The sequence below is a fragment of the Nannospalax galili genome, unplaced genomic scaffold (genome assembly GCF_000622305.1).
Source record: "Nannospalax galili isolate Female #2095 unplaced genomic scaffold, S.galili_v1.0 scaffold690, whole genome shotgun sequence".
Classification (NCBI taxonomy): domain Eukaryota; kingdom Metazoa; phylum Chordata; class Mammalia; order Rodentia; family Spalacidae; genus Nannospalax; species Nannospalax galili.
The window spans coordinates 1,685,654-1,698,079 of record NW_008329288.1 but is presented as its reverse complement, the minus strand read 5'-3'; the positions used below and the strand labels follow the sequence as shown (position 1 = coordinate 1,698,079).

The window sequence follows — 12,426 nt, the reverse complement described above, 5'->3', positions numbered from 1 at the left end:
TTGTCTTCAGGAGTTCCCACAGAGGCCCAAGTCAGATGAGGATCAGATGCTCTCAGGCTTTCTCCTAAGGTCTGGATCCCTCCGGGAAAGATTTTGGCCTCAGGAATTTGGGGGTTGGACTAGCCTGGGAGCTGGGCGCAGGAAAGATGCTGGTCTAGGGCAGCTGGTGGCTGGGCTGCCGAAGAGATGTAAAGGGAGATGGGGGTGGGAAGAGGCCCCAAGGGCTCCTGGGGACGGCACTGAAGAGCTGGGTTGGTCTGGATGCAAAGGATCAGGAAAAGGAAAGGTTAGCCCTGGCATCCAGGAAAGAGGCTGGTGGGTTGTCCAGCCCAGGGAGGCAGAGGGAGATGAGGGCAGGACCAGGCCCAGAGGGCTCCTGGGGACCAGAGAAGGAACTGTGTTGGTCTGGATGCAAAGTATCAGGAAGCAGTCGTGGTTCCCCAGGTGTCTGGGGCACCAAGACAAGGAATGGGACAGGACCCAGGCTACGAGGAGAGATGGGCGGGGGAGATGGCAGGGTGAATGAGGCTGCCGGAGTGAAGGCGCCAAGGGAGTGATGGACTTACCCCCAAGAGAGGCCTGTGGGTTGGAGAGAGGCCTGTGGGTTGTACAGGCCCAGGGAAGCAGAGGGATGTGAGAGGAGGGCCAGGCCCAGAGGGCTCCTGGGGACCGGAAAAGGAACTGGGCTGGACTGGATGCAAAGTATCAGGAGGCTCTGGTGGTTTCCCCAGTGTCTGGGGCACAAAGACAAGGAATGGGACAGGACCCAGACTAGGAGGACAGACAGGCAGGGAAGATGGGAGGGTAAATGAGGCTGGGGGAGTCCAGGCACCGAGGGCGCGATCAACTTATCCCAGAGAGAGGCCTGCGGGTCTTGCAGGCCCAGGGAAGCAGAGGGAGGTGAGGAGCTATTTGTCTTTTTGAGCCATGGTCTCCCTGTAGTCCCAGCTGACCTGGAACTCACTATGTAGACCAGGCTGGCCTTGAATTCATGGAGATCCACCTGCCTCAGCCTCCCGAGTGCTGGGATTCTAAAATTTGTTTTTATTTTATGTGCATGAGTGTTTTGCCTTCATGTATTTAAGTGCACCTGTGTGTGCAATGCCCATGGAGGCCAGAAGAGGGCAAATGTTGGATCCCCTGGAACTGGAGTTATGGACAGTTGTTAGCTGCCACTTGGGTCCTGGGAACATAACCAAGGTCCTCTTCAAGAGCAGCCAGTGCTATTAACTTCTGAGTAACCTTTCTCCCCTGATACTATTTCTTACCATTGACATGATCATCATTTTCATCTAAAATGGTACAAAGCCTTCCCTTCTGTTCCTAAAATTTTCCATAGGTATTTTAAATGGGCCCACAATAAAATATTAACACAAAAGACATTTTTTCTAGCGTCTTTTTTTTCTCTAGGCCTACTGCTCATAAATAGCTATGAAATAAATAAATGTCTGATAAAACCAATGAACACTCAGATTTCTGATTTTCTGCTAAGTGAATGGGTGCAAAAGCTCTCTCACTTGTCCCAACATGCAGGCCCCTGAGGAGGAATGCAGTCAAGCATACATTGGTGGGTTCTGTTCCTCATAGTTCCCCTTCTCTGTGAAATGCCTCTCGTTGTCTTCCCTATGGGTCATTCAGCTTTTTTTGTAAAATAGTTCAGATTCTTTGTATATACAGATATTATTCTTTTGTTATATGTATTCTAGTGTCTTATGTGTATTCTGACCTTAATGCTTTTCTTTTCTTTTCAGAAGTATCTTTTAATGAAGGTGTTTTCATATCTTTTTGAAACTAGGCTTTGTATTTGACTAGATAAAATTTTTTACCGAAAGATCACACAAATATTATCTAATATGTTTTTCAAACACTTTCCCCCATTTTTTCTTTAATAGTTAGATCTTTGCTGTTTTTGTTTGTGTATTTGTTTTTCGAGACAGGGTCTCCCTGTAGTCCCAGCTGGACCAGAAGTCAATATGTAGACCAAACTAGCCTTGATCTCAGAGATCCACCTGCCTCTGTCTCCTGAATGCTGGGTTTAAAGGCATGTGCCTCCATGCCTAGCTAATAGTTCGATCTTGTCTTCATCTGAGACAGGGCTGCAGCCCTGGCTGGTCTGGAACTCACTACAAAAACCAGACTGGCCTTGAACTCACAGAGATCCACCTGCCTCTTGTGTAACTATTCCCTGTGGAATCTCTCGTACAAGAATGCCTAGAAAATACTTCTAAAGTGAGTACTTTTTATATTTCACTACTGTAAGTGACATTTCATGTAAATCATTGATAGCTGTTTTTAAACTTTTTTTTTTAATTTATGTGTATGTGTGTATTGATTGCCTGCATGTAGGTAAGTGCACCCATGTCGTGCAATGCCCACAGAGGTCAGAAGAAGCTGTCAGATCCCCTGGGACTGGAGTTATGAACAGTTGTTAGCTGCCATGTGGGTGCTGGGATTCAAACCCAGGTCTTCTGCAAGAACAGCCAGTGTTCTTAACCGCTGAGTCATCTCTCCAGCCCCAATCTTTGATAGCTTTTATCAAGTTCTCCCTTCATTTTTGTCTAGCATCGTTTGTCTAACTTTTTTCCTACTTTTAGTGAAATAATCACAGTTTTTCTCCTTTATACTATAAACAAATAGGGTAAATAATACTTTATATTTTATGGCAGATTTCTGAACTGCTTGAGCAAGATGTTGATTAAAAAAAAAAAATACATTCCTGATATACTTCCTTTTCTGGCCCAGCCTCTTTCTTTCTGTGCTGCTAGTGTTCCCACAAACACGGTGAATGCTCCTAAAACACGCTAAACTTTCTGCAAGAAATGTGACAAGCACCAGGGCCACAAAGTGACACAGTACAAGAAGGGCAAGGATTCCCTGTATGCCCAGGGAAAGTGGTGTTATGATAGGAAACAGAGTAGCTATGGTGGGCAGACTAAGCCTATTTTCCACAAAAAGGCTAAAACTACAAACATTGTGTGAGCCTTGAGTATGTGGAGCCCAACTGCAGATCTAAGAGAATGCTGGCTTTAAAGAGGTGCAAGCATTTTGAACTGGGAGGCAACAAGAAGAGAAAGGGCCAAGTGATCCAGTTCCAAGCTGATTTTGCAATGAAGACAAGTCATGAGTTACTTCCCAAAAGAAAAAAAAAACATTCCTGACTTGCTGATATTTTATTTAAGATTTTTATACCTAGGTTCACAAAGAAGATATGCCTTCGATTTTACTTTCTTATACCATCCTTCTGTGATTTTGGACTCACATTTTCTCCTTTTATCTGGAAGAGTTATGTAATATCTGGAATGGTCTATTACTTGCAAGTTTGGTAGAATCTCTATAAAACCATCTGGCCTAGTGTTTCCTTTGTGGGAAAAATTTTAACTCCTAATTCAATCTTTCATAGTTGTAGGACTACTCAGTTTTTTTTTTTTTTTTATTTAAGTCAGTCTTGCTAACTTCTGTTTTTCCTCAGAATTTGCCCATGTTAGAGGTTGGATCTGGAGTTCCCCCCAAAGGTCCATGTGTTGAAGGCTTTGGTTTCTAGCCTGCCAAGCTACTGAGGTGAGAGTGAAGCTTTCACAAGATGAGCCTAGTGGAAAGAAGTTAGGTAATTAGGGGTGTATCCTGGGAGGGGATAATGGGAGCCTGGCCCCTTCCCATCTCTCTCCTCCCAGCTGTGAGGGTAAGCAAGTGTCTTCTGCCACTTACTCCAGCACGACACACTGTACTGCCTGTCACAGACCCAAGGCAAGGGGTCCAAAGGGCAAGAGGTCCAAGGGTTGCTCTCTCTCTCTCTCTCTCTCTGTATAGTATATATATAGTCACTTTAACTGATATAGTATATAGTCTTCTTTTTAAATTATCTCATGTTCTGTCATAGTGATGGGAAGCTAACACCTCATTCTTCTGTTCTTGTTTACAATTCACTACCATAAAATTTATCAGTTACCTTTTTAAACTCAATAGCAAGACATGCCTATGACCTCTTTCCCTTCTTAATATTGCTCATTTATACCTGCTTTTTAAACTTAATTTTGTCAAAGATTGGTCCACTTTATTAGACTTTACAAGGAGCTCATTTCTATTCTTATTTACTTTGCATTGTATCTTTTTCTTTTCTACTTAACTGATTTCTGCTTTTATCTTGTTTCTCCTTTCTTCGAATCTACACTAATGTTCTTTTGCTTTGCTTACTAATTTTCAACCTTACTAGTTTTCTTTGGTAAGCACATAAGGCTAAAAGTATTTCTAAGTTCCATTTTGGCTGTCTTCCTACAAAAACATGATTAATGTACAGCATTTTCATTTCTATTCAATTTAAAGTACTTTAAGCTTCCACTATGATTTCTTTTCAATCCAACTATTGAGTAGGGTAACTTTAAGTTTCCAAATGCATGGCAATCTTCTTTAAAAATGATGCTTCTATTATTAACTTCTAAATTAATTACATTAAGGTCAAAGAGGTGGTCTGTTTCATAATGATGTTCTGAACTTCTAAATGTTTATAGCTCACAAAATAAACAATTTCCCCCATAAATGAGTAAGGACATACAGCTGCTCATATATGCACATACAAGTTATTAAAAAGAAATTAATAAAACCAGTTGGTTCTAAAGAAACACCCTGATTGGCTGCTGGATGGTGGGGGAGTTTGGGGGAACAAGGAGAGAGGGAGAAAGATTGAGGTGTGGACTTGGACCTTTTTAAACTGTGCAGCATCTGTTTAAAACATGTTGTGAAACAGTTCTTTAATGATTTTGGAGGGGGCAGTGCAGGAACCCAGAAAATTACATACAAACTAAGTGCTCTACCACTGAACTACAATCCCAGCCTAGAAACAATGTTTTTAATGAGCTTGATTAAATAAAGTGGTTTTGTCACAGAAACGCCTGTCACAACAAAGGAAAATGAAAATAAACAGTTCTGGCGTGGCAATGGATTATTTGCTTTTAGTAAAAATGACTTCATTTTCAACTACTGCAAAAGCCCACTTATGAAATAAAATTTCCTGTGATTACATGACCGAAACACGCACCTTGGTAAATTTGAAGTCTTCCAGTAGACTGTGTAAATCCAATTCCATTGTCTGCTACACACTGATACAGACCAGAATCTTCCATGGTAACCCCAGTGATTTTCAGTCCATTTCCTGTAGCTAGATGCCGTGGGGAGGGATGAATAGGCCATGCATTATGAAACCATGTACAGTTGGGGACTGGGTTCCCACGAACATCACAGGTAAAATGTACAGTGGCCCCCAGGGACACTTTCTGATCATGCAGTCCTTTAGAAATTGATGCACGCTCTGAAAATAAAGCAGGCACTTTTTAAACTATCACACAAATCACAGAGAATCTACCTCTATAAATGAGCAATGAAACCATGCTGTATTCTTTATTCACTTTCTTCTATCTCTGTGCTCATCAAGAACACATTAGAAATCTAGTTTAACTTTCACTAATAGAATAAACCACATGTTGCCAATAAGGTATGTCTTCTTTTTAGATTGATCCCCCACTGGGTACCCCAACACACATGAATGCACACAAATTGTTTTAACTCTGTTCTCTTAACATATACCTTTAATAATTAATATAAAATAAGTTTCTTTAGACTGTATGCTAAACAAGAAACAAAAGAGGTTTTATTCAAAATGATGGTTTTATAAATTAATCAAATATTTTGCTCATTTTAAATTTGGCTTATAATAATCAATTCTACTTTGAGACTGTGTATAATAGGCAAAATATTTTAGGATTTGTGGTCACTTCTTACCTATGAAAGTCATTTATCAACACTTACAGAGTCTATGACTAAAATAAATGATGAAGCGTATTAATCTAGTCTTGATGGTTATTGTTTTTATTTTTTTTTTGGCAGTGCTGATGATCAAACCTGGAGCCTTGCACATGTTAGGCTACTCTGTCACTGAACTGTACCCAGCCACATCACTGACTGTTAAAGTCCACTTGCCATATGTTTACATTAATCCCCAGTTTTGCTAACCTACATCAGGTCATGAGTATAAGTAAAATGCAGAGATTTTACAAAAATTTTATTTCGTATGTATGCTGGATACCTTTAGTGTCAACTTGACACACCTGGGTTGAGGGAGCCTCAGTTGGGGAATTGCCTCTATTGGACTGGTCTGCGACCATGTCTGTGGGGCATCTTCTTGATGAGTAATGTGGGAGAGCCCAGCCCACTGTGGGTGGTGCCACCCATGGGCAGGTGGGCCAGTGTTGTATAAGAGGCAGGCTGAGCAGGGGCCAAGGAGCAAGCCAATAAGCAGTGATCCTCCATGGCCTGTGCTCCAGCTCCTGACTCCAGGTTTCTGCCCTGAGTTCCTATCTTGGGCTCCCTGATGAACTGTGACCTGGGAGATATAAGACTTATAAACCCTTTCCTCCCCAAGTTGGTAGTGGTCAGAGGGTTTTGTCACAGCAATGGAGAAACAAAGACAATATGAAACCACTTCCTATTCATTTTTCTAGTTTTCACAAAAATTTGTTTTGATAAAAGAAAACATTTTTTCAGTGCTACATAATGATAATAGAAATAGTTCTGAAATAAAGAATATATACAGAAATGTGTGTGGGTGGATTGTATCAGCCAGACATGAAAACAAGGTTAAAAATAAACAGGTGGATTTCTTTGTGATGTAGTTTTCTAGAAAAACTCAAGGGTCTAGAGCCCCTGAGAACATGCTATGCCAAATGTTCTGTGTCACCCAGAGATATAGCCTTATTCAGTATCCCTTAAGAGAGATTACCTTTGTTCTGGCTACTGGTGTGGATATTCCTAGATAGTCTATGTCTCTTCTTTAGCTCACAAATAGCCTTCAAATACCAGTTAGACCAGGAAAATGACCTGCTTTGAAATGAACTCCATATATTGAATAAGATCTTACCCAGTATCTTAACCATGTAAGTGACATGTTTTATGTCTCCGGACTTGTTGCCCACTACACAGGAATAGTTCCCAGAGTCCGAAGGGTCAATGCTAGTGGTGGAAAGATGAGAATGCAGCCTTCTCCAGTTGCTTCCTGATATCACATTCTGTCCATCCTTCAGCCAATACACTTGTGAGGCTGGGACCCCACTCACCACACACTCCAGGGTTACAGGGCTATGAGGAAGGACAGCTAAGGTCTGAGAAAGGGTGGGGTGAAGAATGTGAAAACCATCTGAGGAAGAGCCTGGAAAAGGAAAGGAACACAAAATATTATTGGAAAGGACTCCCTTCTAAGGTCTCCCTTAGTAGAGCTGTGAGCATTCCCATGAGCTGTGTTTCCATTTATTCTTGGTATGACAAGATCCTACTGCATAGCTAAATTACTTTTCTCTAAGGGTCAAAATCAAAATACATGGTGTATGCCTACAGTCCCAGCAATTGAGAGGCAGAGGCAGGTAGATCTCTGTGAGTTCAAGGCTAGCCTGGTCTACATAGTGAGTTCCAGGCCAGCTGGGGCTACAGGGAGACCCTGTCTCAAAAAGACCAAAAAAAAGAAAAATCTACGGTACTATTCTGTAACACACTGAGGCACTGCCATTTTTGTAAGACTTTCTTATGATGAAACAAACAGGATCTGAGAAACAAACTGAACTCTCCTTTCCTAAGGCTTTATGAGCTGTACTTGTGATGACTCTTCCTTTCCTAGCCACCATCGTTCTCCCAAATACTTACGACTCACAAGGAGCTTCTGGCCAATGGGTTCAACTTTCAATTCACTGGTGACTGGATTATAAGCGGCACACTTGTATGATCCCTTATCTTGTGAGGATACATTCAAAATCTGAAGATTTCCCGATGGAAGGATTATATAGTTCCCTGGGGAAGGTAAAGGAGTACAATCAGGGGCTGGAGATGTAGCTCAATTGGTAGAGTGCTTGCCTAGCATGCACATATCCCTAGATTCAATCCCTAGAACCCACAGCATAAAATCTGACGTGGTGGCCCACGCTGGTAATACCAGGACTTGGGAGGTGAAGACAGGAGATCAGAAGATCAAGGTCATCTTAACCTACAGAGCAAATTCAAGGCCAACCTAGGGTACATGAGACCCTATCTCAAAGGTGGGGGGAGGGCACAGTGAGGCCTCTCCATTTCTGAAAAATCACCACATAACTAAGACTAGCAAAGACACTTGAGAGTTACATCTAAGACTAGCAGCGAATAAGCAATCAAAGAAAATCCATTAGACAAGAGAAAAGCCAAGGCAGAAAAGAACTAAATCCGAAGTACTGATATAACACAATCAAACCCGTCAGAAACATTTCAGCAGATGGTATGGGTCTGAAAGCACAAGAAGCTTATGTGGACAAAGACAATGAGCACAGCCACCACCTGGACACACCTTGGCCTAGAGGCCTGGTTACAATGGTATTCAGTCACTGGCTATTCATGTTTGTCAGTAAGCAGCACACACGTAGTAGCTATTTTCTACCAGTCATGGCCAGGGCACACCATGGTAGGGGAATACAAAGAGCAGATAAAGGCCCTATATTCATGTACCTAACATTCCAATGGGGAGTGTGAGGCAGCAAAGAAAGGGACACATAATAAATAAGCAAACAAAAACACATATAACACATAACTAGATATGACACATTCCATATAGAAAACTGGAGCTGAATAAAGGGGGTAGCAGGCAGAGCATCTTATTTATATACTGCTATGTGGGCCATCTTCTCTAAGGAAGTGATACTTAAATAGGGCCCTGAGTGGTTGAGGGAGCAAGCCCTTGGGGCCAGTTGCCTAATATAACCATGTGTCCCAGTTCCTCCACTTCTAAGCACACTGGACTTACCTGAGGAATGCTTCAGCCACTTTCCCCGGATCTTATAGCGCACCTCAGCTTTTGGGTTACTCTCTGGCACTCTACAGCTGATGAAACCTGTACTTTTCTCTTCTGCTATAATAACATTGTGCTTTATCGATGAATCAAAATCACCAAGAACTGAAATAAATAAGCAAATAAATGGATGTAAAACAATTTTCTGTCCCAAAGGAAATTTAAAATTTAGAAATGGGCAGAATGGCCTATTTGTGGCAGCTGATCCCATAGCATGATCTTTTTATTTGGTTTTCATGTGTTTGTTTGTATTCTTTGGGTTTGTTTGTTGAGACAGGGTCTCATTATATAGCTCAGCCTAGCCTTGAACTTGCAATTCTCCTGCCTTCAGCTCCCAAGTGCTAGGATCACAGGCATGTGTCACCCTGGCCCACAACATGATTTTTGTATTTGAGAAAGTAGCTAGGGCAGAAGTACATGCTTAAGGACTGACAGCTAAGTCAGGGGACCTGGTTCACAGAAGTCACTGCCTTCAGGAAACTGTAAGGAAAACAAACTGCTCCTAAAACACCAAGGAGAACTATAAAGCTTAATTATTCACATTCTGTCAAGATAAACCTTGCATCCAGGTCTTCAACAAAACCCACTTTCCTTGTCTGTAAATACACTGCAATAAAATGGCTTCTGGGAATGAACCTAGATATCATAAAACAATGTAGCATGCCAGCTAAATTATCTGGATAGACTAACTTGATCTTGATTCTTTTCTGTTTAAAGTTCACTATGGACTGAACAGGCTCTTTACTATCTCCAACACCCAGGGAATTCAGTGCTACCTCCAGGAATCCAGCCCTCCAGTGTGTGTCTTGGAACTGTACATGGGTCACAGCTCTACAAAAACATTTACTCTTCTCAGTTATGACAAACTCACTACTCCAAGGGAATCCAGATTTGTTCTGTAAATGGGGGTGACCTAACAAAACCGTTTCTCATTACTGGAAGCCACTGCCATTTGAAAGGCAGATGGCTCAAACTTACTAAGGAAAACCACACATTCCAGATTTTCCATAAGTTCAGTTCTCTACATTCCTTTCTTTACAGTCAATTATTTTTCTGTCCGCCTGGTTTCAGTTACATAAATTAAAATCACCTAGTAATCAAGGGAAATAAAACAATTAGATGTGAAAGAAAGATAAAGAACTACATGAAATAATTGAGTGTCAAAGAAGACAGGGCCAGGCGTGGTGGTGCATGCCTTTAATCCCAGCACTCGGGAGGCAGAAGCAGGCGGATCTCTGTGAGTTCAAGGCCAGCCTGGTCTACATAGTGAGTTCCAGGCCAAGTGGGGCTACAGGGAGACCTTGTCTCAAAAAGACCAAAAAAAAAAAAAAAGGGGGGGGGATGAAACAGACAACTTTTGCTATTATTGATAATAAAGAATTTATAAGACTCGCATTCAGAATCACATTAGAAAATGTCCTGTGTTAATTTTTTCATAGTCATCTCTATACTATTGTTAGAGATGACGATACTAGGCTGGGCTACAGAGGTTCAGGTACATTTCCTCAGCTATACACAGTCAAGCCAAGGCTGGGATGAGAAGTCCTCAGACTTCTGTATGTCTCATACCAAAGTTCCAAGTTTTCCTAGTATTCAAAAGTGGAAGTACTAACAGAAAGCCCACGAATTTCAAAGAAATCCACAGATAACAAGGCTGAAACTATACTCACCCGCAGTGGACACTGTCGCAGGGGCACTCACAATGGCACCAGTGCTACTGTTGGCGATGCACTGGTAGCAACCCGAAAGGGAAGGGTTAAGAGCAAGAATGGTCAGAGTCCCTTGATGAATCTTAATCTGTTCCATGTTTCGCTCCAATTTTTTTCCATTATGCAACCATGAGATGTGAGCAGTAACAGGTTTAGCAGAACAATGTAGGACCACGGGTCTACCAAGCTTCTGGACAGCAGAGAGTGGCTCAGAAATAAAATAAGGTGTCAAGTCTACATGGGAATTTTCCCATGTGCAAACAGGAGAGGAGGAAGGGACAGAAAGCAGAGAGAGAGAAGAAAAAGTGCATTAAATGCATTTTGTCTGAGTCTATAACTAAGGCAGTCTCTTAACTGTACATGTAATAGTTCTTGCCAAAAATTCTTAGAGGCTCATCTTTGTGGAGGGAGGCGGGGGAGACAGGGACAGGGGACAATATGTTAGCCTAAGATGTAACAATCACAGTAGAGAGGACAAGGACAAGAAAGCTTATGCTATATAAGCCAGACATAATACCAATTCCACTAATGAGAAATAGCAAACCTCTTCTAACAAAGTGACTTGTAAGACACGAAGTTAAACCCTGAGAACATGAAGACTTATGAGAGCAAGTTATTCTGTAAATAAAGGTGATGGCACTTCTTCATCATTCCATTAGTTAACATAAATAATGAAAAATATAAAATGCTTAAACTTTAATAAAAGAAAAACCAAGTTAGAAAGGCATAACTAAAATACAAATTCTATCCTTTCTTGAATATACGGTTTAATATTTATGTGTTTGAATAGTTTTGCTTGTTAGTCTATTCCTCTACAAATCCAGGTATACACAGAGGGGGTGTTTCACTTAATATCAATATAGAGCCTCCTCCTCCTTCCCCAAAGGAGGAAGGACAGAAATATTGTTAATCATAGAAAAAAATTATTAAAGGAAAAAACACTGAATATCCTTTTATAGAATATTATTATCAGAAATGAAAATTATAGGACATGTCTCTTAGCTAAATCAAGGGTAGTCTAGGAAACATGAACAGAAATAAAACCATCGAATCAAACTTTCCCTTACCAAGTTTAACATAGTTACATGGTATTTTTTTTTAAGATTTACTTATTTATATGTGTGTTTCTGAGAGTGTATCTGCATGTATGTGTGCCTGTGTTCAAGTGAAGGGCAGAGGGGAGGACTGGATCCCTCCAAGCTGGAATTGCAGGTGTTTGTGGGATGCCCAGCTTGTTACATGCATGCCGAAACCCAAAGTCCAGTCCTCGTGACTGCACAGCAAACACTCAGTTGCTGAGCCATCTCTCTAGCCACTACTGGAGTTTTTTGGGGTTTTTTTTTCTATTTTATTTTACTTTATGTATGTGTTTTGCCTGCATGTGGCTGATACCCACTGAGGCCAGAAGAGCGAGTTGGATCCCTTGGAATTCAAGTTCCAGATGGTTGTGAGCTGCCATGCGGGTTCTGGGAACACAACTGGGTCCTCTACAAGAGCAGTAAGTGCACTTAACCACTGACCCATGTCCCCTGCTCCCCCCACCAGTATTTGTAATAGATAATAAACACTTACACAATGAATAGCATTTATATAGCTTTGTAAAATTAGAGCGAGTTGGATCCCTTGGAATTCAAGTTCCAGATGGTTGTGAGCTGCCATGCGGGTTCTGGGAACACAACTGGGTCCTCTACAAGAGCAGTAAGTGCACTTAACCACTGACCCATGTCCCCTGCTCCCCCCACCAGTATTTGTAATAGATAATAAACACTTACACAATGAATAGCATTTATATAGCTTTGTAAAATTTTAAAAGCAAAAAGAAATGAGTCACATATTAGGCTTGAAGCATATATATATATATATATA

The 12,426-nt window shown here is 41.4% G+C and overlaps 1 protein-coding gene and 1 pseudogene across 9 annotated transcripts in view; one reads left to right on the top strand and one right to left on the bottom strand.

Annotated features, from left to right (window-relative positions):
* Cdon (cell adhesion associated, oncogene regulated) overlaps positions 1-12,426 on the bottom strand; it is a 125,364-nt gene that overhangs the window by 65,736 nt on the left and 47,202 nt on the right. For all 9 annotated transcript variants that reach the window (XM_029564357.1, XM_008834745.3, XM_029564360.1 and 6 more), the window contains exons 3-7: positions 10,522-10,794; positions 8,807-8,956; positions 7,684-7,827; positions 6,908-7,195; positions 5,033-5,302 (exon numbers count right to left, since the gene is read on the bottom strand). In XM_029564357.1, the coding sequence (XP_029420217.1) occupies positions 5,033-5,302; positions 6,908-7,195; positions 7,684-7,827; positions 8,807-8,956; positions 10,522-10,794 (1,125 nt within the window). The remainder of the gene's footprint in view (positions 1-5,032; positions 5,303-6,907; positions 7,196-7,683; positions 7,828-8,806; positions 8,957-10,521; positions 10,795-12,426) is intronic.
* LOC108490926 lies at positions 2,689-3,158 on the top strand (annotated as a pseudogene).